The sequence below is a fragment of the Vanellus vanellus genome (assembly GCF_965231255.1).
Source record: "Vanellus vanellus genome assembly, chromosome: 3".
In the NCBI taxonomy this organism is placed as follows: domain Eukaryota; kingdom Metazoa; phylum Chordata; class Aves; order Charadriiformes; family Charadriidae; genus Vanellus; species Vanellus vanellus.
Genome location: NC_138907.1, coordinates 9,969,733 through 9,997,166, shown reverse-complemented (window position 1 = coordinate 9,997,166; position 27,434 = coordinate 9,969,733). Strand labels below are relative to the sequence as shown.

General features: G+C 42.8%; 1 protein-coding gene across 1 annotated transcript in view; it reads right to left on the bottom strand.

The window, feature by feature from the left end:
* Window positions 1-26,813, bottom strand: part of PCSK2 (proprotein convertase subtilisin/kexin type 2) — a 108,820-nt gene extending 82,007 nt beyond the window's left edge. Inside the window, exons 1-2 of the mRNA XM_082481437.1 lie at window positions 26,549-26,813; window positions 5,006-5,110 (exon numbers count right to left, since the gene is read on the bottom strand). Coding sequence (XP_082337563.1) covers window positions 5,006-5,110; window positions 26,549-26,746 — 303 coding nt within the window. The 5' untranslated portion in view covers window positions 26,747-26,813. The remainder of the gene's footprint in view (window positions 1-5,005; window positions 5,111-26,548) is intronic.
* Between the last annotated feature and the right edge of the window lie 621 nt (window positions 26,814-27,434).

The window sequence follows — 27,434 nt, the reverse complement described above, 5'->3', positions numbered from 1 at the left end:
CAGTCCGACCAAAAGCCAGTCACGTTAAGGGGGTATGGGAGGGATCTGGGGCGAGGAAGGATATGGAAGATTTTTAACTAAAAGCTTAGATCCTCTGCATTTAAAACCACCTTTTCTTCCCTTCTCCCATAACACAAATAGTTTGGGAGTACCGTTAACCCTGGGCACCTAGAAACTCCACCTTGAAGGAGCTATGGATCTGCCCTCCCCAGACTCCTGTACCAGCGCAGGTATCAGCCAAGTCTCCCTTTCTAATCCCTTTCTGCAACATAACAATTGCCATCACTGGGATGTTTATTTCCAAAGAAGTCATCATCTAAGTGCCAAACTCGCTCACTCTCAGTGGAAGATTTTCATTTCACCTTCCCCCCTCCACACATATATATTTATTCCCCCAACACCAACACAGATGCACTCGCATATAGATATCAGTAATGGGACTCAGCTCTTCTCTGTATATTAAAGCCTCTTTCTTGAGTGGGATTAATCTTGGCAGCTGTCTGACAGGAGAGACTGTGTGGGAGGAAAATGGATTTATCTAAAACTTGAAAGAAAGCAAAATAATCTTTGAGAGAACAAACTGTGTTTCAACTCTTGCTCCTTCAGTGGAAGACTATTTACTAACAGAAAATACCCAAAAACAGCAAAAATACAAAAGTATTGCTCTGAAAGGTAACATAACAACCGTGCATTTTTTTCTTTCCTTTTACTTATGTGGCCACTTTTCAAAGCATTTATTAATAATACAGCTGAGTTTCTCCATAGGAGGCCAGAATCTGAGTCAGTTCTGAAAATTAAAATGAAGCAAATCCCATGTTTTTCTTTTAGATATTATGGAGCAGGAAAGGTCTCCGCTTTCCCTCCTGCCTCTGCTGTAATTTCAGAGTCAGGAAACCTCACAAACAAGACAGTATGAAGTATCTCCATATTTCCCATTTACTTTTTCCAGAGCAATCATGATGATAAAACATACCACTGTTACTCATAATTAAAACCAAAGTTTGCTCTTACAGAACCTGGATTACCCCTTGCTTGCAAGGAAGTCTCTCTTCAAAAAGGTCACCTACCTCTAAGCTCACACTGTGGCCTGCACTCAGGAGGCAGCATGCTGTGATGTCAATGTGGACACCCCGTTTCCAGCCTCTCCAGTCTATCCCTGTGCTTCTCCCTGTCCTCCTCAGCTCATGGGCTGGCTCCACATCCAAGTCACTCAACCTTTTTTCTGACTCTGGGCTCTTATTCCAGCCTGTCCCACTTACTCTCTCCTCACCTTCACACTGATGTCCAGTCCCATTCTAGCCTGGCTCTTCATTGGCTTTATGTCACTTGGGGGCCCTTGTCCACTGCTGTCACTCTGCTGTTTCTTCCTCCCAGCTGCCTGCGCCCATGGGTCACGGCAAGGACTGCCTCCCTGCCTGCAGCTCCAGGGCAAAGTACAGCAGCTACTTAAATGAAGTTTCCCAAGACAAACCAAGCCTAACGGCTGACCTTTCGGTCTGAGAAATTTCAGCTGAAACAATTAACAGATAAAGGCAGATGAAAATGCAATTTCACATACAGAATGCCAAATATCTTGCTTCTATGCCTTATCTCATTTAAAATTCCAGCTTTAACATGTGAAAGTGTTAAAGGGACTTTTACCCCCACCCAAAATCTCTTTGGCACCAAAAATACATATGGTAAAATAATGAAATACAAGTGCACCTGGAAATCATGCAAATTGCAACTGACACAAAAGAGCTGTTTCTGAGCAAACTTCTCTTGGAAAGTTCTTTGTACCTCAAAGAATGTAATTTAAATAACTAAGTCTCCATTTCAGTAGTGCAATTCACTGCGGCATTTGCCATCCTGACAATGAGGATCCCCGAGAGGACTGCAAAAGCCATGGTGCTTCACGCACCTGCACCTTCTTCTGGAACAGATCAATAGCACAACACACTACATGACACTATTACATACGCCTTCACCTGCTGCCAGTATCGCTTCAGTGACACTAATGTATTAAATAATGTCAAATCCATCTTATTTGGGGCTGTTCATCAGAACGAAGATCCAGTTCTTGTTGGATCTCTAGGAAGGCATCTTAATAGTGCTCCATTCCCACCCTCTTGACAGCGATGATGTTTATCACACAACCATCAGATATGTTTAGGGTATCTCCAAATTATTTTGGTAAAAACATAGAGTAAAATACATACATGACAAAGCTTTTTCGAGCATTTTAAAAGACTTGCAGAGTATGAAAATTCTGCAGTAACCTGTTTGCATAGTGCTCTGCCATCTATCTCCCCGGACTCTTGAAAAACTGACACGGTTCCTCAAGAGACTTACTTGATTAAAGAACATTAATTAATTGAGTGAACATCTGTGCTGTTTTTCAACTAATAATTAAAATTAGCTAGGAATTGTAATCTCCTTAAAAGTGAAAAGTATACAGAATAACTGCAGCCCACTTTCTCACAACATTTGAGTAGGGCTAAGCAACTACAGCATTTACCGTAATGGTTCCTGAGAGATTTGTAAGGCCCTGTGGTGGAAGTTTGCTTCCTGGCCAGCCTGACAACAGGAACATTTTATTCTTGGCTCCATGCGTTAACATATTAACCATGACAGTGCTGACATTTGTTGCTAAGTGAAATTGAATGTAAATGGTCTAGAAAGCTGCCATTAAATTTCGAAATTATTTTTGGAGTTTGAAATTAAGTACTGTCAACACAACTCATGTTTCCACTTATACGCAAATATGACAGGAATTTTAATGAGTTCTCCAAACTCCATGTATAAAAGAAAGAAGGGAAATTAGAGTAATTATTTTAATTGCTCTAAAACTGCATTACAAAAAGCAACCAACCTATATAGTATCATAAGAACTCAAGGACTATCCAACAGGACTGAGTAAGTAGGAGGGCTAGCCGAGAAAATGTCATATTACACATGTAAATGAAATGTTGCTTCCATCCCCCAGTGTAACCCATGAGGTCAGGATACACCCAGGATCATCCTTTTCCTCACATAGGAGATAGTCTTAGTTACTCAAACACAGGGCTTTATTCCCTGAGATCAAAGGAGGGGGCCGAGGAGAGCCGAGATGTCGATGTGCAGCACCAGGAAGAAGTGGAGATTAAGAGCAAAAATGAGATTTCATTGCACGTGACAGAAGCCAAGTAAGACTCTAGAGACTGCAAATATCAGATGACTGCAAAAGAGAACATCTCTGAATGAGAAAGCAGATCCATTTAAGCTGTTCTTAATAGCACTGCAGACAGTCTAGAGGTAGTCAATGCAAGAGCCAGTCTGGAACGAGTATGGAAATGCTCAGCCATGTAACACCGAGGCTGGAATCAGAATTGGTGGATTTATACAAATATCATAGAAATTTGTAAATTTTTCAGAAACTTCTAGAAATATTTATTTCCAGTACAGAGTCACCGCCACAATAACTGTTCTCAGTCACTAGTTGCAACGTACTTACTCAGTTGTATGCTTTTTCTGAAGTGGCTTTTAACAAGATTAGGTGGTTCAGGGAATTAAAGATACAGGGAATAAAGATAAAAATTAAAGCAGTCCCGCAACAGAAGGGTTGATCTGAAAGACCTGGTAAGGTAGACAGCTGTGTAACATCCTCAGAAATTGGTTCTGTTTTACCTCAAACCAGGACACTCTCTCAGAACATCTCCTCAGTATTCCCTAATTGTAGATGGTTTCTGAACCATGTACTTTCTGACCCCTGCTTGGTAAACAAAATGAGGGAAGCCCGAGAAATTCCATTCAGGGCAGATTGAATGAGTCTCTTCTTCATAGCCCCCCACCTGTATCTGGTACCAGCTTTAGAGAAGGGGGCCCAGAAGAGGTACCTCAGAGCACTGGAAGACCAGCAGCAGCCCCAGGGACCCTGCCAGCACTCAGCTCTCAGCATCTCAGGATGAAGTGATGGAGGCAGGCAGCACCCAGAACCTGTGTGGTTCACTCACATAGCTCCCAGCCCCAGAAGGCAACCAGCCATGTACATCCCAGAATCACTTGAAATTTCTGTGGAAGTTGGAAAATTAAGCTGGGAATTCATCAGATGTTGCTTGCTCTGGTGTCACTACAACAGTTACAATCTTATTTAACCTATTTTTCTTCTCTTCCTACTCAGTTTTTCATTTTAATAGGTGTTCCAATACCATATAATATGTGGCAATAAAATTCTGTCTGAAATAAAATTGCTCCCCTCTCTTTTTTGCTCACAATGCAGGGAGTTTAAAGCCTACTGAAGGATTTAAAAAAAAAAAAAAAAAAAAATAAATCTATTTACTGTCATGATACCATTCCTCAAGCTTATCTACTTTCTTTGGGCAGCAAACACACTTTTTGTGCTACCTGGCCCCACTCCAGCCCAGTATTATATTGGTGTAAGAACTCTGAAGAAAAGAAAAAAGAATTTGCTAGTGCCAAATCATAGCCTTCTGCAAAAGGGGCCTTTCCTTCTGTCTGAGGGGTTTATGTTTCTGAAAACCAAGCACACCATTTGCAGACTGCGAGCAAGAGCCTCTAAAAGAAATAATGAAGTTTGACAGCATGCACTCTCTTAGCATCTGCAAAGATGCTAAGGACATGGCAAAGAACACTCCATTCCCTGAGAAAAAGTCCCAGTGTGACTGCAGAGAAAATGCCACCATTCACACCACAAGGTATTGTGGGCTGGATGACGCCCGGACTAGCAGGATGCGCGGGGGGACAATTGTGGGATGTACCCTGCACAGCCACAGACACATCCTGGAGACTGTGTCATCACTCAGTCTTACTGGAGAGGGGACAAATCTCAGAAAATGTAAGACTATTTGTAGTAGTGAAACAGTAGTTGTTTGGGAGGTGTGTGCATACGGCAGTCACCAAGCTTGAAATAAGCATGGGGAAAAAAACACAGCCACAACCACAGATTTGATCGTCACTCTGATCTCATAAAAAATAGTCTGGGTCACAAAGAAAACATGGTAGGTGCACATAATGATGAAACACTTACCCTGGAATCCTTTTCCAGATGAAGCTTGTGTTGAAGACTTCGTCTTCTCCTGGCCTTGGCAATGCCATTGTGATAAAAGAAGTATCCAGTATCTAAAAAGGGGAGCTGAAGAAGAGAGAGAAAAAAATGTCATGGAGCTATTGGTTACTAATAAAGATGTCAAGGAAAACTTTTACCTGTGAAGCAACTCGGGAGTCTACAACAAGACTTGTGAAGAGTTATGCCAAAGGGCCCAAATCACTCCTGAGATTGTCACTTCTCAGTTACTTTTCAAAAGCGTGCCCAGCAGTATTAAAGTTATTTGCTACAGGTTTAAATGCGTAACTTCACTTGTATACACTTGGTACTATTTTCACCTTATGTTTAAGGTCAGCAGTGCCAATATTTCTGAAGGGCTTCCCAAATCACATCAGGATTATTTCCTATTTCACGAAAAAGCCAGAAAAAAAGAACAAAATGAACTGGAAATAACTTGAAACTACCACAAACCATCCTTCAGCAATAAGGCATTGCACAAGTGCTTTTCTGAGCCATTATAACGCACCCGAGCTGATGCTGTAAGCAGTAAAGCAGAAAGCAGAGTGATTCCCACTCTCTGAAAAATACGGTATTTGGAATGTCTTCTGAAAACCAGGAAATTGAATATAAAAGGAATATTAAGAAAACAGACAGCTCACAGTGTCCAGGTGGGAGCAGTCTTGTACAGTTTTCCTAAGACATTTAGGCAGCAAGCAAACACCTCCCGAGGGCTTTCTAGCCCCACCTAAGGCAAGTGCCAGGGAAGGAAGATGCATGGCCATTATTAAATGCATCTCTCTCCACAAGACTGGCAGAGAGTGACTGGAAGGCTAGTAGACACTTATCTTTGAGAAGGCTAAAAGACATGGTGTTAGAAGAACAGCATCCCACTTCCATCAGTCAATTAGAAAGCTCCATTTGCATCTCAAATTCTACAGCTTTTTCCCCACTCCAACTTAAAAGGGAGATTCCAGTTGAATGTTTAAATCTAAGCAGGTAACTGCGTATTTTTAAACTAAGCTTCTCTGTAAGAGTTAAAAAAAAAAAAAAAAAAAGGCTCTTGTTGGGAAGTTACATGTTAATGCTGTGAACATTTCAACTTCAAAGGTTAGCCCCGCATGTAAAATAACTACTTAAAAAAATATTCCAGAATAGCCATGACAGCCCTGTTCCTCTCCTTTTTAGTATCTATACTTCATGATAACATAAACCTCTCAGCAGGACTTCAAAGTTCCTTACTGAAATACCGAGACTGAGGTATAGACAGAATATTCATTGTGAAAACCTGGGTTAAATAAGGGTAGCAGGATCTTGCTGCTATAAAACAGATTCTGTTACAGTATACAGGTACACATAGTCCACAAATACAATTTTCCTTCTATGAAATTATCTCCTGTTTCATTAAATCTATCACTATATCTGGTGCAGTTCTGCAAATATATTTTGGCATACATGTGGAGTGGTGTGGGAATGGAAGATTCACAATGAATTCTGAAAATTTAAAATTTGGTCACATTCAAAAATGAATATTTTTTCCTACAGAGTCCTTTTTTATGTTAATTGAAACATTTAATATCAGTGAAATCAAAGCACTTCATTTTCACTTTTAAAATTCCATGGTGTATGATACATAATACATTAATGCAAAGTAACTTAAAAAAAAAAAAAAACCAACAAAAAATCAAAGTATCTTGTTCTGCTAAAAAGACCTCCTTTTAAGTGTATATAAAAGGTTAAGGAGATTTCATTAAAAACATTGTGGTCCCTTGGAGAGGATTTGTGGGGCTGTCTGGTGAGCTTTTCTGAGCAAATAATCAGAATATTTTGCATCAGCTACATACACATGTGAAGAACAACAGCTCAGGCAGAAGGAGAAATGAGGCTATGAAAGCTCATGGCAGTGGCAAGACAAGTCTCTTACGCTTCATATCCATCCTCAGAGCCACAGCTCTTAAGGCTCAAATTCTGTCTGGGTTTAAAAAAGCACATTTTTTAAAAAGCAGATTTATTTTTCAAAAGCCTATAACTGAAATCTTTACCAACTGGGTAATCAGGTATTTCCATAATTCAGTTTGGAAATAGATCTGACTGTCCAGGAAACGGCCCTTCTCCCAAGTCAGATATATTACTCTACGCCTCAAAAATATGCAGGGGAAAAAACTCTAAATAGCCAGATCAGTTACAGCTTGAAATCCATCTCGCCGTGCTAACCATTACCATCCATCGCAAGCTGTGGTCCAATTACCCCTCTAATTCTCACAGTGAAATCAGGCTATTTTCCTTCTTTTTATCTCAGTATGAACCATTCAAATCAACTCCAGTCAAACATTGATCTTGATGTTCTTCCATTAAGGAAGACTCTCAGCAATTTTGAGGATATCTGGAAACATATCACACCTATTCACTGTTCATTTTCTGTGTTAGGGTAGTTTCCAGTGCCACTTAAAATGAAGCAATATATTATATAGTAAGCTTTTAAAGCTGGCGTATTCAAGTCTGACCATAAGCAAAAGCATTTACAGTTAGTACAACAATGACCAGATTTATGGACAAAATCATGAGTAAGTGTGACTGAGACTATTCCACTCTTTCCACAGATATCCCAGTAATCTCTGAGGAACTTGGATATTTTACAGTTTGCAGGATTTTCACACTTGTTCAATGAAACCATGGGGGACAAGACAGAAAGGCAGCTAAGTGAGGCAATACCCGAAACATGGCATGATCAATCACCATGGATTGTGGATAACTAATAGCAGAACCCAAGCAATTTGCAGGAAGAATCTAAACTCTTCAGTAAATCCTTAAAATTAAGGAATGTACACACAGGAGAAGTCAGACACCAACAAAGGGCCTAAAACGTTGCACGCTTTGATAAGGATTTTGCATTGAGATCTGTGAATGCCACAAACAACCCCTGAAGTGCTCGGGTTTTGATGAACCCCAGCTGCCAAGTCAGTAACTCCTCTGCAGCGACCAACCGGCAGGACGCAGGTAGCTCCCAGCAGGGCTTACATTCCCACTATTCCCTTCCCAGGAGGTCTACTCTGATTTGGAGCTAGAGCAAAATAGCAAAATGAACAGTGCATGCAATGAAGCGAAATGAAAACAGAGGGGCTCCTGTACAGAAAAAAACCCTCCAAAGTGTCACCAGCAGTAGCTCCTCTGTAATACTCTTGTTGTAAAGCTAGAATCTTATTTGAGTACAAATCCTATTTCAGCAGCAGCAGGCCGTGCATGTAACACGGAGGAATAATGCACTCAGCCTGGTGGCTCGGGTTCTTTTGTAAGACAGAAGCAAAGCTTCCTGGCCTCAGAGAAAAATTAGCAATTATGTAAGATAACCAATTACTGGAAAGCACTTGAATATTCAAGTGAGGATTATTTAGAGGTAGAAAAGGTTCTACTATTGCCTTGATGTATTAATACGTTCCAATACCAAGTAGGACTCTGAGAATCTCAGGAATTATGGGCACTTTGTTACTTGCAATATTTGTGTAAAATTACTGGTGAAAAATACATACAAACAAAACCAGAGTAACAATACAACACAGCAAGTAGAACAAAACCTTATATGCACCTGTCTCCTCCTTTTCTTCAGATTTGCACCCTCTTTGTGGTTATTAACAATACTATCTAAAGTAAAGATGAAATCCTGTTTAAACTTCCTGAAAAGGTCACAGACCAGAAATTAACTTCTAAAAATTCAGTGTTCAACTAAATGCAGTAAAAAAACCTCTTTAAATGGAAGAGACTTATCTGGAAAGCAAAATGGCTAGGATGTACTATTTGGTACAGAACGAAGCAGGAAACATTTCATATTGTGCACAGTTTTAGCACCAATACATCTGAGGTCTCTTGGCTGTTTTCAGACTACTGCTCCACCAGAGAAGTACAGGTGTAATTATTACCAAAATAACTAAGTTAAATTTCTGATTCCTAGCCTTTCTGCACTCTCTTCCTTACATCTGACAATCTTTCCCCAGCAAGAAAAGAGAGCAGGAAATGTACTCTGTGCTGCCCAAGATGCCACTCCAGGAAAGACGAGCTGTAAATAGGTAGCTACAACTCTCCCCTGCCAGCCCTTGCTTCTGGGTGGTCATTCTCTGGTATTAAAAGGGAGAAGGAGGGCAGGGGGGCGACACAGTCCACTGCTGAGCCCTCAACTACTGATCTGCTCCAAGAAGGAAAAAACAGGTAAAAGGCAGCCTGCTCCTCAAAGGCACCTGATCTAGGAAGGGGCAGCATACACGGCTCCCTCGGAACTGATGGCTCCCATCCCATTTTGTCTACTCGACAGAGAAAAAAAATCAAACCATACTTCTTTTTTGGTCTCTCCCTGGACAATACCCACAGTGGCACCAGATGTAGTTTTGCCTGTCTGAAAGCAAAGGACATCAATTTCAGCTGCAAAGTGGTGCAGGGGTTTAAAGAAAAGAAGCCACAGAAAGACACAAATTCAGACATTGTTCCTCATTTTAAAGCAGCAGCACTGGGGCCATCTTGGGCAGAGCTAACACTGAAAACAATCACAAAAGCATCAGTAATCTCCGACCAGAAAAGCCTATCTGCAGCAAAGGTACTACAAAGCTGAAATAAACACTAAAATAAAAAAAAAAAAAAAAAAAAAGAATTTAAAAGGGTGTTGAATAAAGCTGCCAGTGGTATCAGTACTTTACCTGGCTTTCTGGTTTTAAGAGGTGACAAATACAACACAAAAATAAAGAGGAACCTCTGTTCCCAGGCTTACCTTTAACATTAAATTTTACTGACTCATTTCAGAGCTCTATCTATTCTACATACATCTCACAAGCAAATTATGGTGCTCACAGAATGCTTAAAAACAGATCAGATGGCCCCCTCCTATTTCAATGGGACTGATTTCTGCCCAGTCTTCCCATGCAGCCTCTTCCATGCTGTACCACGTAACACAGCATCCCTTCAGTACACTGCTAGCTTTTGTGCATCATTTCCAAAGATTTCTCCCTGAGACTGTAAAACTCTAAAACCAGTGTACTCGAACCTACTCTTAAGGTTCCTCTCCCAAGTTACCAATGGAGACAACAGTCCAGAACAACTTTCTTTTGAGCAAAATAATTTAAAAATATAAGCAAAGGGTGATTTATAACAGGTTACCTCAGGGTCACCTTCTTTGATCATCAATAAAATCAGCATAAATGGATCCGTAAGTGAATGAGATTCACAGAAAGTCCTCATCCATCCAGGCTGACAAAGACCCTCCTCAGGGCTCCTTGCCTGCCTCAGGATGAGTATGTGGCCGGGCATGAGAGGGTTCAGACAAACACGGTGCTAAAGAAACCCTTTGTCTGCTCTGAGGAAAAAAACAATACTCACCCCCCCCCCCCCCCCCCCCCCCAAAAAAAAAAAATAAGGCATACTTTAACACAAAACATCTCTCCTGCAGAGCTCCTGACTTGAAAAGGGGCCATAAATCTGCACAGGTGAGCTCTTTCAGCCCATTACTGCTCAGTAATTACCCCAACAGAAAATACAACCTAAACCTGGCACGTGTAAATGTATTTGGAGCCTTCACAGGCCCCACTCCTTCGGCTGCAATTATAGTTGAAGCACAACGAAGTGCCTCCCAGCAGAAATTAGAAACCTTTTAGAAACCTTTTCATCCCAGTTTCACCAAATGCACTGAGGATGCTTATAAATATTCAATATGAATTTTTAAACTCTCTTCCTCTCATTTTCCCTCACCCCAATTAGCATTAGAAATCGTTTTACTTTTTAAATACACAGATTGGAGCCAAGTCTGAAGTCAAAGGCACTCACTCACTATAGCGACGAGGGCCACGTAAGAGTAGAGCCAGCTAGAAACACAGGCAGCCCCAGGCATCAAATAACACAGAACAAAGCACGAACAAGAAAGGATTAATTCAAATGTTGGTAGAGAAATATGAAATAGCACAGAGGACTAAAGCTGTGCCAGAGCTTACCCAACATGAAATCCAGTCCACTATGTCCCCACGGCCACAGGCACGGATTTCACACTTTCTAATTACTGCGCTATAATTACTCTGAAGACTCAGCACAAGGATCCACACAAGCTCCAAACAGCCCTGAAGACTGGCACAATCAGGTCCAGGTCTGAGTGTTATGACTCAGTCTTCCTGGCTCGTTTCTCACCACACCTGTGTCTTATTTAGCTGCCTCCACCAAAGCCTAATCTGCTTGTCTTGGCAAATCTGGCAGGTGGAGGTGTTAGCCATAGCTTTAACGCTCCCAAAATGTAAATCTCATATTAAAACATCATCAGAAAACGATCCTTGTGAAATCAGCTGATTAAACACACAGTACATTTCTCCTACAAAATAATTCAGAAATGCCTGATTCAGATACTTACATATGTTTTCAGCTCTGTTTCATATGCTTCTTCAACCACCTGTTAAGGCAATCAGCAACAGGTGGTGATAATAAGAAAGGGCTGTGACTACTTGGTTGAGAGATCATTGCTCTGTTTGTTCATCCTTTTTTCTTAAAGCAAATGGAAATACTGCAATATGCATGGTATCAAGGCTACCTGTTACTGTTATTTAGGATATTGGTTATCCTGTAAGAACATGGCAACCTTGCTTAAAAAGTTCTATTAAGTCTTTCTCAAGCCAGCAGAAGTAGTTTCTGAAAGGTTTATTCACCCCCACAGTGAAACGTCTTTTCCTCTAGAAACAGTGTAACGTCAAATGTGATGTCCAAAGACTTTGTAGAATATATGCCTTTGGATTTTATTTTATCCAAAAGGATAAAATAAAGCCTTTTGTCTAGTCCCTCTTGCATGCAGCGAGCACAAGGTTAAACAGTCTCCTCACCGGCTAGATATGAGGAGCTCAGTAAATACAGGGACATAAATGGAAGAAATGGAACCAGTTGTGGACTGCTATTACGCTTACATGTCAAGCCTGTCCATGCAGAATTCATCGGAGCTCCCCATACAATTCATGCCAAAAAAGAGGCACTGTCTGAGCATGATTCATCTGACCTATTTTAGGTGACCATGTTAAACTGAGCAGAGCTGAGCCCCAGGAGCATCTCTTGCTCCAGAGACTATACGAGGCGAGGAGCACAGCTGTTCACATTCAGGTAGATCAATTCTGATGTTAAATGTCTAGTTCTCATTTTCTCATCAGTTTTGTTCTTACATTATCACACATAGTGCTTCCAAGCGCTTACAAAACACTGCTCCATTGGTTTGGTTTCAAGTTTGCAATATTTGGAATTTGATTTGCAACTGAATGAATCATACAGGTTTAATGTTTTACTGTATTTATATCGCTGTTAAGTTTGTCACTGAAGAGCTTCATCCTGCAAGCACATAACAGTCATATAAGCCATCAGCGACAAGATTGTGGATTTGCTGCTAGTTTTATCAGTGAACTAGAGAAGCCATTTGAGGATTTTAAAAGAGTTATTCTAGTTTATGTGAATGGATCTGTGCATTTTAGAGAGTTTTATCTGTTACTCCCCAGTAACCAGAAAATCCATTATCGATTCTACCACGTGCGTTGTTGAAAGCAGGATACCTCCCAGATTTGGACGAGAATGCTCTTGCTTATACACTAGCGCTTGCATTGGACTGTCAGAAGTAATCCAGATCATCATTACCCAGAGTAGGTGATTGTTACTGTTTGGCTGACAGCCTGACGTGAAGGCTTAGCAATCATCATTATGTCCTCTTACACAGACCTTGAGAATCCCATAGAAGAGCACCTCAGCCAAGCCCTGTGCACCAGGAAGAATCCTGGAGCTCAGCACCCAAAAAAGTCACTGTGAACATTTAACAGTTGTGCTGTCATTTTTAGCAACAACAAATGGCCACTGGGAAAATGAGACAGCCCCCTCCAATCATTCAGCTACGTGGCTCCATAACAACCACACACACAACAGATAAACATACACACCATTTAGAATAATAAAGTAAATAAGATTCCATCAGAATCTGAATCCATTACATTTTCTTAAAACCGGTATCAGTAGCACAAAATGACAATTTTCCACGATTTGGGAGAATTTTACTCATCCTGCTATAAAAAACCCCAAAAACCAAACCCCAAAGCTCCCCCAAAAGTCGTGTGTGTTCCCCACCCCTCCCCCCCCCCCAAAAAAAAAACCAACAGAAAAAGACAAAGAGAAATTAGACTTCAGACATTCTTTAGGGGCACTCACCCCAAGACTGAACTTTCCAAACTTGCTCATGTTAGTAGTGACTTCAAGGAATTGCTCCTCAACTGTGCAGTGTACATAACATCACAGCCAGAAAGCCGGTCAGTACATGACCGAGTCAATTAACTGTAGTTTATTTAGCCTGTGACAGTCAATGCTTTAAGAATACAGGGGCAAAAAGGATGCTACCCCAAAAGTGGGTTTGCCAGTTCTACATTTAATTACCAAAGGCAAAGAAAACTTTTGCTCTAAGTGCCTGTCTCCTGCTTGGAGCAATGGGGCTCCTCTGCATATCCTGCCACTCTTCCAAGTTTCTGTGTTTTCAAAGCGTCTCTGAAGGTGATAATATTCTGTGAAAGTTTTCACATCTCACATAACCTTCTCACCAAGATCACTCTATCCAGGACCATTTCATTTGCTTTTTCACCTCTCTGCAGTTGCTTCGCATGGTAACGCTTTGCTGTAGGACAGAGCCAGGACTAAACCTCACAAGACACAAATTTCACCATATTCAGAACCCCAGTGTCTACTAATATCACAAGAATCTCAGGCAATTACAGCTGTAATATTCTTGTTTCAGTCGCCTTGTGTGTAAAACAGCAGTCTAATAAGTAGCTGTTTACCTATTTTATTTATTGATAAGATTCATTTAATTAATGTTTGCACAGCACTATATACTGTGCTATAAAACTCTAACTATAAAATGCCAAGTGCCATTGTCAACATGTATTAATGGGTATATCTACACATATATATCATATGCATGTAATCAGGTACCTCATTAGCAACAGATATTTGGTAAATATTTTAGGATATTTAAATAATACATAATGGAAGTCTCTTCTTCATATCCGTGCATCCACCTTAGGGAAAACTCATATTATAAGAAATATCTTCATTTAGTTATAGTCTGCAAATTTAAGTGACCATAGTACGTTTCTAACTAAGCTGGATCAATACTGCTGACAGCAATTAGCACTGCTAACAAACGCCGCTTTGCCTCATTCTTGATCTACAACCCAGCTCTCCTTTTAAGCACGTAAGCAAACAGTTTGACTACTATTGTCACACTGGAACCTGGTGTCACATCAGCTCTATAAACACCAAGAAAAAAGCCATGAGATAAAGTTTGCTATTTTTAAAACAGCATTAAGATGTGCCCCATCCAAAAATTACTATTACTTGTATCTTAAGGATGGAGAGGGGGCAAGACACAGCTGCTCACTGACATTTTAGCAGAGCACTTCAGCATTATTTTTAAATCTATGCACATGTAGCAAACTGTGTAGGACATAAACACATGTGCAAGTGCTCAGCTAACAGAGCGCCTAAAAGCAACGTCGTGAACTCAAGCTCTAATGAAGTAGTGCTATAAAAGCAGCTCAAACCAGAATTGGTTACTGACAAGAGCTACTCAAGAAAGCAAAGGAAAGGTGAATTGCACTAATGCAAAGATGCTAGCCCTTACCAACGCTTAAGGAAGATTTGTAGCTCCCTTTCTGTTCAAAACCTCTACTCTTTTCTTTTTTCTCCACGTCTGTTTAATGCCAGGCTGCCAAGCAATAGCCAATTGACAGAAAGTGTTTCACAGGGAGGTTTCTGTTGTTAGACCACACTGAACAAGTCTTCCAGTTCCCACAGAAGCAGTCAAATCCTGGAGAAAAATATGTGCTTTATGGGAGAGAAGCTTATGGATGACAATTAGAAACAAAACTGTGACATTAAAGTATGGGGGACATACTGTTGCTTTTTTTTTTTTTTTTAAACTTACAATATTAGGCTTAAGGAAAGCAGAGCAAGCAAGCTTTAAGAAAAACATTTTTGGTGAGGCCAAGGAAAAAAGAAATTTGGGGACACTGCTGTTTTCCTTATTTTTGTAAATTTGCTTGACTTTGCTAAGAGAAAGTCATGGATGCTAATCCCCACTGTTGCAAGACCAGGTCAGAAGCAAATCCTTGCATTACTTACACCATCACAAACTGGAGAGAGCTTCTCTCAGCTCCAGTATATAGCAGTATGATCATCACTTCACAGCAGAGACTAACTGCTCTGAGTGGGTTCAAGAGCTCCGTATCGGATGGCAAAAAAAAAGGATGACCCAAATCTGCTTCGATGCTAACAATAAAGGGAAAAAAATAGCACCACTACCTCTACCCCCTTCCTCCCAGGGCCTACCTCATTGACCTTTCAGGAAGCTGTGAAATAAGTCTTTTTACTGTTTGTTACTACCAATTAATAAATGACAGAAGTTTATTGCTGGCAGAAATTGTGGTCAATCCAGCATGTGCTGATAGGCTATCTTGCTTTTATTGTATCAGTCAAGCAAGGCAAATGTAGCTTTTTAATTAACCACTCTGCATGTTTCAGCCTTTAGAGCCTAGAATACTGGTTTCCCTACCAAGGTACAACATATTTAATCTGAATAAAATATGTTCAGATGGAAGGGAAAAAAAAAGGGATTTTACAGAATGAAATTGAGTGTTTTAATCCCCATCAGAAGAAAGAGGAAAAAAAATCCACTTGCTGCTCTGTCAGGGGTTTATTCTGAACTATATCCAGAGGGACCTGGACAGGCTGGAGAGGTGGGCCCAAGCCAACCTCATGCAGTTCAACAAGGCCGAGTGCAAGGTCTTACATCTGGGTCGGGGCAATCCCAAGCACAAATACAGGCTCGGCGGGGAATGGCTGGAGAGCAGCCCTGAGGAGAAGGACCTGGGGGTGCTGAGTGATGAGAAGCTCAACATGAGCCAGCAATGTGCGATCACAGCCCAGAAGGCCAACCGTATCCTGGGCTGCATCAAAAGAAGGGTGGCCAGCAGGTCAAAGGAGGTGATTCTGCCCCTCTATTCCACTCTCATGAGACCCCACCTGGAGTACTGCATCCAGCTCTGGAGTCCCCAACATAAGAAGGACATGGACCTGCTGGAGCGCGTCCAGAGGAAAGCCACGAGGATAATCCGAAGGCTGGAGCACCTCTCCTGTGAGGAGAGGCTGAAAGAGTTGGGGCTGTTCAGCCTGGAGAAGAGAAGGCTCCGGGGAGATCTTATTGCGGCCTTCCAGTACCTAAAGGGGGCCTACAGGAGAGCTGGGGAAGGACTTTTTACTAGGGCATGTAGCGATAGGACGAGGGGGAATGGCTTTAAACTGGAAAAGGGCAGGTTCAGATTAAACATTAGGAAGAAGTTTTTCACTTTGAGGGTGGTAAGGCAGTGGAACAGGTTGCCCAGAGAGGTTGTTGAGGCCCCATCCCTGGAGGTGTTCAAGGCCAGGCTGGACATGGCCTGGGGCAACCTGGTCTAGTGGAAGGTGTCCCTGCCTATGGCACGGGGGTTGGAACTCTATTATCTTCAAGGTCCTTTCCAACCTAAACCATTCTATGATTCTATATCTAAATTGTTGGAGAAATTAAATAGTTTTATAGTTAAGAGAAGAAAAGTACATTTGCTTGTGAAGTTTTGGGGTTTAAATGGTAATGTTAAAATTTGACAGACAGAAAAGCTGCAAAGACCAAACTTCAGATGATGTCCTGACCCGCAACCATCATTCCACCAATGTTAACAACCCCTTTTTCCAGACCTGCAAACGTGTTCCAGTTCTGAGTTTTGATACTTCTTCACCCAAATTCAGAACTGATAGTTCCACTTTACAATTGATTCAGAGTCACTTCTAAATCGCTAGATTTAGTTGAAGCACAGTTCTAACATTAATTGACACAGGGCAGGATAAGGTCCCTGGGGGACCAATGGGAATCCACCAGCCATGGATATAGCTAATTCAGCGTATCTTGGCTGCAGACAAAAGCCTTAAACAGAAGCTTCTGCTGCACTCAGTGTTGCAGCATAAGTGACAAAGACAGTGGTCACCCATAGAGCAGATTTCAGAATCACACTCCTCTGTTTCACTTGTGTTTCATAAAGAATGAGTAGGCAGAAAGGAGGATCCTCTGTCATCAGGAGAGAGGAGGCTAAATCCCACCTCTTTTACCACCCTACAAAGAAGAGCTGTTTGTCTCTAGTCTGATATCCAACACCCATCTAATTAACAGTACCAGTTCATCTACTAAATAATAATAATAAAAAAATATATATTTGTTGGGTTTCAGGTTTTCGCAGTTTGGTTCTATACTCTAGGAGAAAGCAGCTCTGACATATTACCTTTTTACTCATCAGGTAAGCAAATAATCTAGTTCAGTCATGAGTATCTGGGACACACTTGCCGACCGGTTTGATGTAAACACTGAGGTCACTCTTTCCATTTGCTTTCTGTGGACAAAGAAGTTAAGAATGTAACATTTACACAGAAGATTTGTTTGAGAAGGTAGGTAATACATGACAAAGAACATTACGGCCCAGTTCAGTACTTCAGTGAGTAAACTAGAGCTATCACCACCTAATTTATTTGTTTAGAATCCCAGTGCACAAATGGTAAGACTGGGCTAGCTTGTAATTTCCTTTTTCAGGTCCAAGCTCCCACTACTTGCTGAATACAGCAAGCATTCAGCCGAGTTAGACTTTTGAGCTACTGTCATAAATCCGTGACCAAATTGGATTTCATGCTGGCTGATAAACTGCGCATGGTGGCCATGCAGAATTTCACACAACACAACACCAAATTCAGCTCTCTCTGGGACAGTACTCTCTGTCCCAAAGCACAGCCTGGGACCGCTGAGCTGAAATTAAATCTCCATTTCAGCAGTATAGGGTTAGCTTTTTCAATGAACTTAGGAAAGTTAAATGTAGAGTTTGCCTTGATTTACAACAAGAGCAATACACCAGACTGCTTCAGGTTACTTAGAAAAATCCTGTCTTTGACAAATAGTCGAGCAGTTCGGCTTCCTCCCACCAGAGGCCAGTGATGGATGGAAGCTCTGGACTGCTCACTGCAATATTTATAGCCACCAGGCAGCCAGCATCCTGTAGAGACCTGACCCATTTAATTATTTGAAAAAGTTGAAAAAAAAAAAAAAAAAAAGAAAAAAAACAACAGGGATTCTGACGACTAGGACAGCATTATAGGATGAAGGTAAATTTTAGATCCATTAACTACACCACTCAGTTTGTTACTACAGCTTTCACAGAAATTAACTGCCCAGGCTATGGACTGGAACTGCACAGGAGGGTTTCCCAGCTATAGTATTTTCATGTGAGCTGGGAGAATTTATCATTCATTTTGGCTTGATTTCCAGCTAACAGAATCTTCCATGAACATGGACATTTCTCAGGACTTACTAATTGAAACTATCTACCAAATAAATTCTACATGTTTCAGCAACTACTTTGTGCTTTATTACAAGCATTTGAAATTTGAGTTGCATGGATTAATTTTAATTGGAATAATTCCATAGATGGATGAGGGAAAGGGTCACATGCAAGCTTCTACTTAGATACACTGTAAAGTATTACTGGTACAACTATTCCAGGAAGACTGATGCCTCCCCCTCCCCCCCTGCCTTTTTTGTTGTCAGTTTGGTTGTATTTTGTTTTGGTTTTTTATAAATCAGTGTGGTCTTACTGGTAAAAGCTCTAATTTAAATGAAATTTCTGCTAATATTTTTCTGATGTGGAAGGAGTTAAACATGTTAGCACTCCTAACAGTAACAGTGCTGCAGCTGGGTTTGTTTTCCTGTTTTAACTACATCTGTACAGTCACAGCAGTAAAAGTTTTCTAAGAGTGGGTAGGATGTTACATCTTGTCACCTGTCATATTTTGTGAGGATAGAAGGCTATCTTCTACAGTCACACAAAGGTTGGTTGTTCTAAAAGATAACTAATTCAAGCACCCCACAATGCACTTCAGTGCTTTTCTGAAGGAGCCAAGCCTAGCAGTAGTAGTAGTCTGTCTCTGGGACTATTTGCCTGCTAATAAACAAATGCGAAGGATGCTACAGGTTCTCAAATGGAAGAACTTCCAAGCTGGGAGTGAACTGACAATTTATTTTGGTCTAGAGTTTTAATCTGGATTTGAACTCCTAAGCTAGAAACAAAGTGCTCTGCCTCATTCGCAGTAACCTAAACCATCTGGGTCTGGCTGTAGGCATGGGTCTGGCTGTAGGCACAACGATAGGATCTGTCCATCTGGCCTGATATCAAAACCCAAGCCTTCAAGACAGGGTACTCTTACAAAAACAGTTATCCTTTTGCTGCACAGCTCTGGGGACAAATTCAACTTTGGTGTAGGTAACAGCAACAGATACTCATATAGACTCTTACAAGTAGCTCTCTGACTGCTCTCACCACGTGCAAAACCTACCCAGAGGAACAGGAGCTTTAAACAGGGCCCCAGACAGAGCCACAGCATACGGGATCCCAAAGTTCAAACATCTACAGGCAATGAATATATCCGTATGTTGCAGAGTCCAGAAATAGCCTGAAAGTCACCTACAAAAAAGCTAGAGGGGCAGAAGAAAGATCCCAGCTGACAGCAGGATGGTGATACCATGCTAATGATCTCTGTTTATCTAGTGCTGATATTAAAATAACACCTTTGACTCTAAATTCCATAGCACAGGTCCAAAATAGCTAAGGAACTGGCAGACTTGAAATGAAGGAAACAAAGCAAGAGATCTGTTTCCTCTATAATAATCCTGTCTCTCCCGCTGCAAATGCTGAACCTCTTTTGTGGAGTACAGAAATCTCCACGTGCCATCATAATTCTGTTACACAGAGGTATAAAAAAGAGAGAAATAACCTGGGAAGCTGAAGTCACTCCATGCAATGCTTTGAAGGGACTTCACAAAAGTAGGAAAAGGTGCATCACCAGGGTAGGAGACACAGTATAGGGCAACAAGCTGTTTCCTGCCACAAAATGTCAACAAAGAACTCGTGGCTGCTCCACCAGTGGTTCCCCCACCTCACAAGTGCTCTCTGGAGCAGGGGCTCTAGAAAACAAGTCAGAGGGACACTGGCAGCATCTGGTTTCCATGGTGCTACTCTGTCATGAAGCCTCTGGCCTGGGAGGCTGCCTCTGGGCTGGTGGTGTGCAGGCAGCCTCTGGCAGAGAGGAGCCTGGGTGAGCTGTTCCTGCTCCACCAACTTTGGCAAGACAGGCAAAGGAGCTGGCAGCAGGCAGCACCACCTAGCATCCACTCTTGGAGCACTGATGCTCCTCAGCTGCTTAAGCCTCTCAGACCTGGAGCTACCTCTTGGAGTGGAAAGCTGTCCCAGGTGCCTTCACAATACACCGCAACAAGTTTTCATCAGGGAGGCACTCAGGGCTAGCCTGCAGGAGATGGGCTAGTACACACCACGTTCAGTTCTGGTGTGCTGGGATCACAGCCTTCTGGAAATGCTATTCACTTCTTCATATGTTTTTTTCTTTCTATTTTCCTCCTTGACACTGGCAAAACTAAATAGAATTTTAATGAAAACAAATAACTGCACATCCCCAGTTGGGCTGCAGCATCAAAAAACAAGTGAAAAAAGAATTACGCACAGCTCATTTCCTAGGTCTCTACCACATGTTCAATTTCACCAATGAGTCCAAGCAATACGGTATAAACAAAATTATAAATGCAGGCAGCTTTATAAATACCCAGAATTTCACATCCTTGTGTTTACTGAGCTGTAGCTCAGCAAACAAAACAAAACTTATCTGTAAGGTAATGTTTAATGTGTCTGTTTTGCCAAGAAACAGAACTACACTGTGTATTCAAAACAGTAATAGAGCAATTACAACAGGGATCTATAGTAGGGGAGTCTGACCTTCTTGTTTTACACTCAAATAATAAATACTATGAAAATCTGACAAGGTAATTATTTCATACCTCAAACAGAACACTCACCGCCAACAAGCAGTAGGTTTGAGTCTCTGATACAGAAAGAGCTCTACAGAAACTGGGTTAGGGATGTACTTGAGCCTGTGGTTTACATTCTTCTTGTTGATAGTTTACAGCTTTCACATGCATAAGCAAGCACATTTAAGTAAAGGGGGACTTTTTTTTTTTTCCTGAGTTAGCCAGTTACAGTGTTTCTATCTGGGGCTGTTTCTGCATCCAAGCCAGAATGCAGGTTTGTTTTTTTTTTAAAAAAAAAAAAAGCATAATTTTGAAAGAAATACAGTATTTTCACATATGAGGCAAACTCTATCCTAGCACAGCAAAACTCTTATTTAATTCCACGAACATCTCCCTCGAGTGTAAACAGGAGCAAATGGGACTCCCTAGTCTGTGCCCAGCGATATGCCTGGACTCCACTTGTGAGGAGCTGACAAGGATCCCTCCAAACACAGATGGCTGCTCTCTCTGTCTCACCAGTTACTTTCTTCCAGGGCTTTTCTGGAAAAAAGAGCTCTCCATTATCACCCAGCAGTGTGCCTTCCCACAGCTGGATCAAGCTTTTCCTGATAGCTAATTGCTTCTTCTTCCCCCTAATTTAAACATATCAGCTCTCTCTCAGAAACTTAAGCATTTGCTGTTATGGTGAGATGACCTATTGAAATCTCAGTAGTTGCACAATTAGCATTTGCAGGGAATTTACTTTTTCTTATCTTTGTAATACAAAATTGCAACAGTGAAATCTAGGAAATCAAAGCTCTTGGTTTCCTCAAAAAATTTACATTGTACCTTCCATTTCTAAGAAGTTTTTCTGTTTCCATAATAATTATTTTTGCAAACAAACATCCTTTTCTCTAGGCCAGAATAAAACACAAAGCTAATTAATTATTAAACATATATTAGTGCATGGAAACACTGCAGTCAGAGGCTTGATCTCAAGTCCTTGGACTCCAGTGGGCCCATGCGGGGAGACCCAGGCTCTCTGACTGCTCTTCACATGGGATGCTCCACTGCTTCAGCATCTGTTTCCACATTGGAGCACGTGTGCACCCTCCGTGCTGCCTCCAACTAGCCAGAACTAACACTTCCATCAGTGCCTGGGTTAGCAACATGTGCGAAGGCAACACAGGCATATTTATCTGTAAAGCATAGACCACCATATATGCACAAATTGGCTGGTTAATATATACGCACGCAGGGTCAGCCAGGAGCTTGGCTAAGAATTTACCCTTCTTTCTTCTTCTTTGCTCCATGCATAGGTATTAGGGGAAAAGGATCAAGAAACACATGTATGTATAGATATGTGTATATCTATAAATACAGGTATCTATAAACACACAGACAGGCCCACATCTGCAACCAGCATTTTTTACATCCACAGAATCCCATCTGTCCATCACAGTGCCTTCTGGGCACGCAGAAGCATATCCTTGCACCTTAAATATCAAGCTAGGCAAACACCTCTTCTCCAGTCTGAGGGGCTGATCTACACAGGAAGGGATTTTCACGGCTTTAGCGTGTGGACCCCAAAATGAAATTTTCAGGATCCCTGATGGGAAATCCTGGCAAAGAACCCTCAAAGCTGCAAACACATTATTCTGTCTCCTGGTCTGCCTTCCACACCACCGCAACTCCCAACTCACAGGCTCCAAGCCTAGATGCAGAAGTGGGCTGCTGCAGCAAGAAACCTGGCTTCTTTATCTGTTAAGTTTTGCTTTCAATAAGTCCGTATTTATGCAGTGTAACAAAAAAAAAAAAACCAAGCTCCCAACATCCAGAAATCCCTGGCCAAGTCCAGAAAGCTTGGTCCTGAACCAGCAGCCTCTTAAGTAAAAATGGGAAGCAGAAAAGTCACAGCTGTGAGAGGTATCTGGGGGTTTGCAAGGTTTACAGGGATAGGTGATCAGGTGATACATCAAAGAAAAAACAGACCCCTTTGGGAAACATAAAATTCTTCATGTTTGGACATCCATGTTTGGTTCTTATTTTAAAATTTGAGGCCACTGAATGCTAATTGTTTAAAACCCTTCACCTCGATGCTACCAGAAGCAGAATGCTTAGCTATAGTGGCATTTTGTAGATCATCTCGGTCTCAGTGTTGATGAAACGGAAAAAGATGTCTAAACTCTAATCTCCAATTAGGAGACCTTTCCAAATGCTTCTTCCAACTCCCCTTGTTAGAAATGAATTAAGAATTGCAAGGCAAGGTCAGAAAACAGCTTTTTTCAGCCTGCATTAAGAAATGTATTCTGGTAGCAAACGTGCCAGGAAGCAAATAAAATGAAGAGGGGAAAAAAAAAAAAAAGTTGTTCCTTTTGCAGTTCTCACAATTTAACATGCAGCTATTGGGGGGGTGTCCTCATGACTCCTGAATGCTCAAAAATGGTAAGACTAACCATTTTAAGAAAAAAATATGCTTTATCACAGTATCTGTTTCACCAGGAATATACAGAATCAATTTTGGCAGGTATAAACGGATTGAAAATTTGCAAACGTTAAAAGAATTTGCAAACATTAAAAAACCAATGTGAGTTATAAAGAGGTCTGTGTTCAGAATTAATTCAGGGAACATTAAAGAAAAATTAACCAGTGTTTTTGAGACTGTCTCATGTTAGGATCCTAGATCTAAACATAGGCACCTGTTTACGTAAGTACCAAGCCCTTCTTAATCAATCCATCAAGCACTGAATTTAAAGTACACATTTTAGCCCACCTGAAGTCTTGTAGTGGTTTTAGAATGATGGTAGGAAGTATGGCCAAAGAATCAATTAGAAAGCACATCGCACAGTTTATAACATTAATCTTCAAGGCAATGCTTCTCTTGTATTTTTGCAGAAATCTGCTGTTAAGTAAATGTAATATGCACTTGCTCAGAGATTGTTTGTTATTAGGAAAAAACATGCACTAAAAATATGTAATTTCAAAATCAGCTCTCATAAAGTCATGGTAAAAGAGGTCTGTGACACATAGCACACATAAAATAAATCCCTCATATGCATCTTAAATCCCCACACAGAAGAAAGCTGAATTTGCCCTTCTGCTCCTACTGGGAAAGTCTCTGCGCAGAAATAAAGGTGATTATTTTCAGACAACTGATCTTCTCCAATATGGGTAAAGGTAACTGGATTTGGTTTAAGTAAATAACTCATTGTATTATCCAAACAGTATGTGTGGTTGAAGTATGCAAAGATTACTTCTTGTGGTACAATTTGGGGTTTTCTGGTATTTTTTTTAATATTTCATTAAACAGCACACCTACACACGGTACTTTCCCCCGAGAGTTTACCACTAACAGCTCTGTTTCCATACACACACATGGCCATGTTCAACTTTCTGCACTGTCGTTATCGCCATGAAAGCTGAGTCTGCAGACTGTAAGCAGAGACGCTAGACAAGCCTCATGATAGCAAAACAGATTAGGAGACTCTTCAGTTCAGCAATACTGAAGAGACACTGGAATAGGTGGCACAAGCTTTTATTAACGGCCGACTATCACCACCCAAGCCCCGTTACAGATTTCCCCTGCAGAACAGAGCTTGCTATCAGCCTCTCACGGATTATCCTCCACCACAGACAGTGAAATGCCAAATCCTATGAACTTTTCCTATTCCCTAAAATTACTGCCTAAAATTAGTAGGGTGCTATTTCCTCCTGCAGTTGTGGAGGAAGGGTGGGAGGCTTTCTAGCTTTTCAGGGACAGGGATGATGTAACCTAGAAACCTCTTGGGACAGCATGTGCTTGGTACAGCAGCCACCATCCGCGCCCCCCCCCCAGCCCACAAGCACATGCAGATCGCGCCACGGCTCTGCCAGGCTTCGGTCCTAGAGACATCTAGGAAACAGCCCCCGCCACCCCCAGCACGTACTGGAAAGCAGGTACTCTCCTCTTGCACACCCCAGGGACTTCCCTCCAGCTCTCTGCCAAGATGAGCTACAAGATTGATTTCCATGAGGAATCTGCACTTCTCCTAATGTGCTCGAGGCACCCTGGGGAGAGGCATGGTGGAGGGGAGAGGACAGTAACAGCCCAGAAACTGCATTGCTTCATCCTACAAAATCCTCTCTCTCCTTGTCTCTTCCCCACGTGGGTCACAGGATCATTTGAAAGCATCAAACAAAAGTAATGGGAAATTCAGCTCTGCACAAAGATATCCTTCCTCCCCTAAGGCCTAATCAGTCAGATATCCCCAGGACAGGAAGGAGGGAGCTCAAACAGGAGGGGAAAACCGTTGACCAAAGACTCATATCTAAGAAGTTTCGTGTAATGAGACCTAATCCCCACAAGGGATCCTTTCCCAAGGGCATCAGCAGCCCAGCTCCCGTCACTATCAGGACAAGGCTGTGAGCCCAAAACAAAAGCATCTTATCAGCAGCAGGAGTTGGCTGTGGTCAAAGCAACAATGATCTTGTCCTCATTTCTCTAATGAGCCCCCACTGGAGTTGAGACAAGGCAGCCCGAGGGAGGGGAGTCTCGCTTCGTATGCTTTTTTTTTTTTTTTTTTTTTAACTTAAATCAAGGTCTTAAGCCATTTCACTCATCCAAGTTCAGGGTACCATTCTCATTCATTTCATTTGAAGTAGGATCAGGCTCTCATTGCATAACTACCGGGGAAACAAAAAAAAACCCAAACAATCGTCATCAGCAATGCTCACAGCTTGCTTTCCCTCCATGCTCCAAGCCGAGTGCTGCCTGGGCATTAAATCTGCCAGGAATTGTATTGACCAGGGCACTCTTATTAGCCTCTCCCTGTCTTCACCCCTTATCTGACCGTACCCTAAAATATTTAGAAGTCTAATTATTATCTGAATGGGGGAGATTTCTACTGGAGCTGGACTCCCCAGGAGCCGGGAAGAGACTCCCTGGCCCACTGAGGCTACCTCGGATTTCCTGGGACCTCAGGAGAGAAGACAACCTCCAATGGCACTTTAAGTTTCCCAACTTATATTCATTAGTGATGAGCACTGATTGCTTATGATACTTAATATTAAGCAGTTTTTCAGCCTGGAGGCATCCTGTTTCTCTGGGAGATTAACAGGGACATTAAGAAGCCACCTGCCTCGCAAACTTGAGTGTCAAAACCCCCTTCCATTTAAATTGTATGCAAGCTTCTCCATGGAGATGGAGCTTTAATTGTTTTTTAAGTGCTCCGAGCAGTTTTGAGTGCAGCCGTGCAGAGGAAGCCCTGGGCGGCCCCAGCCCCGACTCCCGACCCCGCAGGATGGGCGCTCAATTGGAGGATGTTTACATAGTAAGTCAAAAGGCACCGAGCTACCATGTGGGAAACTCCTCTGCTTTCCAGTCCAAGAAAATCACCCTTCTGGGCCGCTGCTGAGAAGCACTTGCAACGGCTCTTGGCACCGCTACTCCTAAAATCCCTTCGGGGAGGGGGGGATTCAGGTGGGGACGGGCGGGGCGCGCCCCGCTCCATCCCTTCTCCCCAGGTAAGTGGCGGGCGGGATGCTCACGGGAGAACGCCGCATGCCCTCAACCCGACGTGAAGGGCACGGCACGGCACCGCACCGCACCACCCGCCTCCCCCGCACCGCCCCGAGCCTGCGCGGGGGCTTACCTTCCGCACCCCGCCGAAGCCGTGCTCCGCCGCCACCCGCTCGGCCTCCGCCTGGCCCCCGCCGTGCAGCTCTACCAAGAAATGGTTGGTGTAGACGGCTCCCCGGACCGGGGCGCCGAGGAAGAGCAAGAAGAGCAGAAGGAGGAGGAGGAGGAAGAGCAGGGAGCCCCGCAGCAGCGGCGGCGGCCCCGCCGGCATGGCCCCGCGCTGCGCGCCCGCGGAGGCAGCCCGCCGCGCCGCGGGGCGGGCGGGGAAGCGCCCAAAAGATGGGAAGGAGGAGGGCGGGGATGGGGGGGGGAATTAAATTAAAAAAAAAAAAAAAAAATTAAAGCGGCGGAGGCAGGAGGGGAGCTGAGCGGCAGAAACCGGCCAGGCTGCGGGGGGCTGTTGCGGGGTGTGTGTGTGTGTGCGCGCGAGCGCGCGTATGTGTGTGTGTGCGTGTGTGTGTGCGCTGCCGGCTCCGCATTCCCACCCCGCATTCCCAGCCCCTCCTCGCCTCTCATTCAGCGGCGGCCGGAGGGGAAGCACCAGCCGGGAGGGGAGAGTGCCGCGCTGCCAATCATGGGCGAAGGAGGATCGCCTCAGCTCCCCCCATCCCCATCCTCATCCCCAGCACGCATCTCACACACACACCACCCCGTCCCGCACACTCCACGGCCGTCGCAACACCTCTCCCACCTCCCCTACACCCCTCGCACCCCCTTCTGCGTACCCCACCCCACCCACGCCTCGCACACCTTTGACATCCCCCCCCAAAGAGCCACACACACACCCCAAATTACACCCGTACACCTCACAGTAGCCTCAGTTTAGCATCCCCCCATACCAGCCCTGCCCCAGTCCCTCCAGGTCATCTCCCCGTGGGTCTGGGAGGGCACTGAGTGGA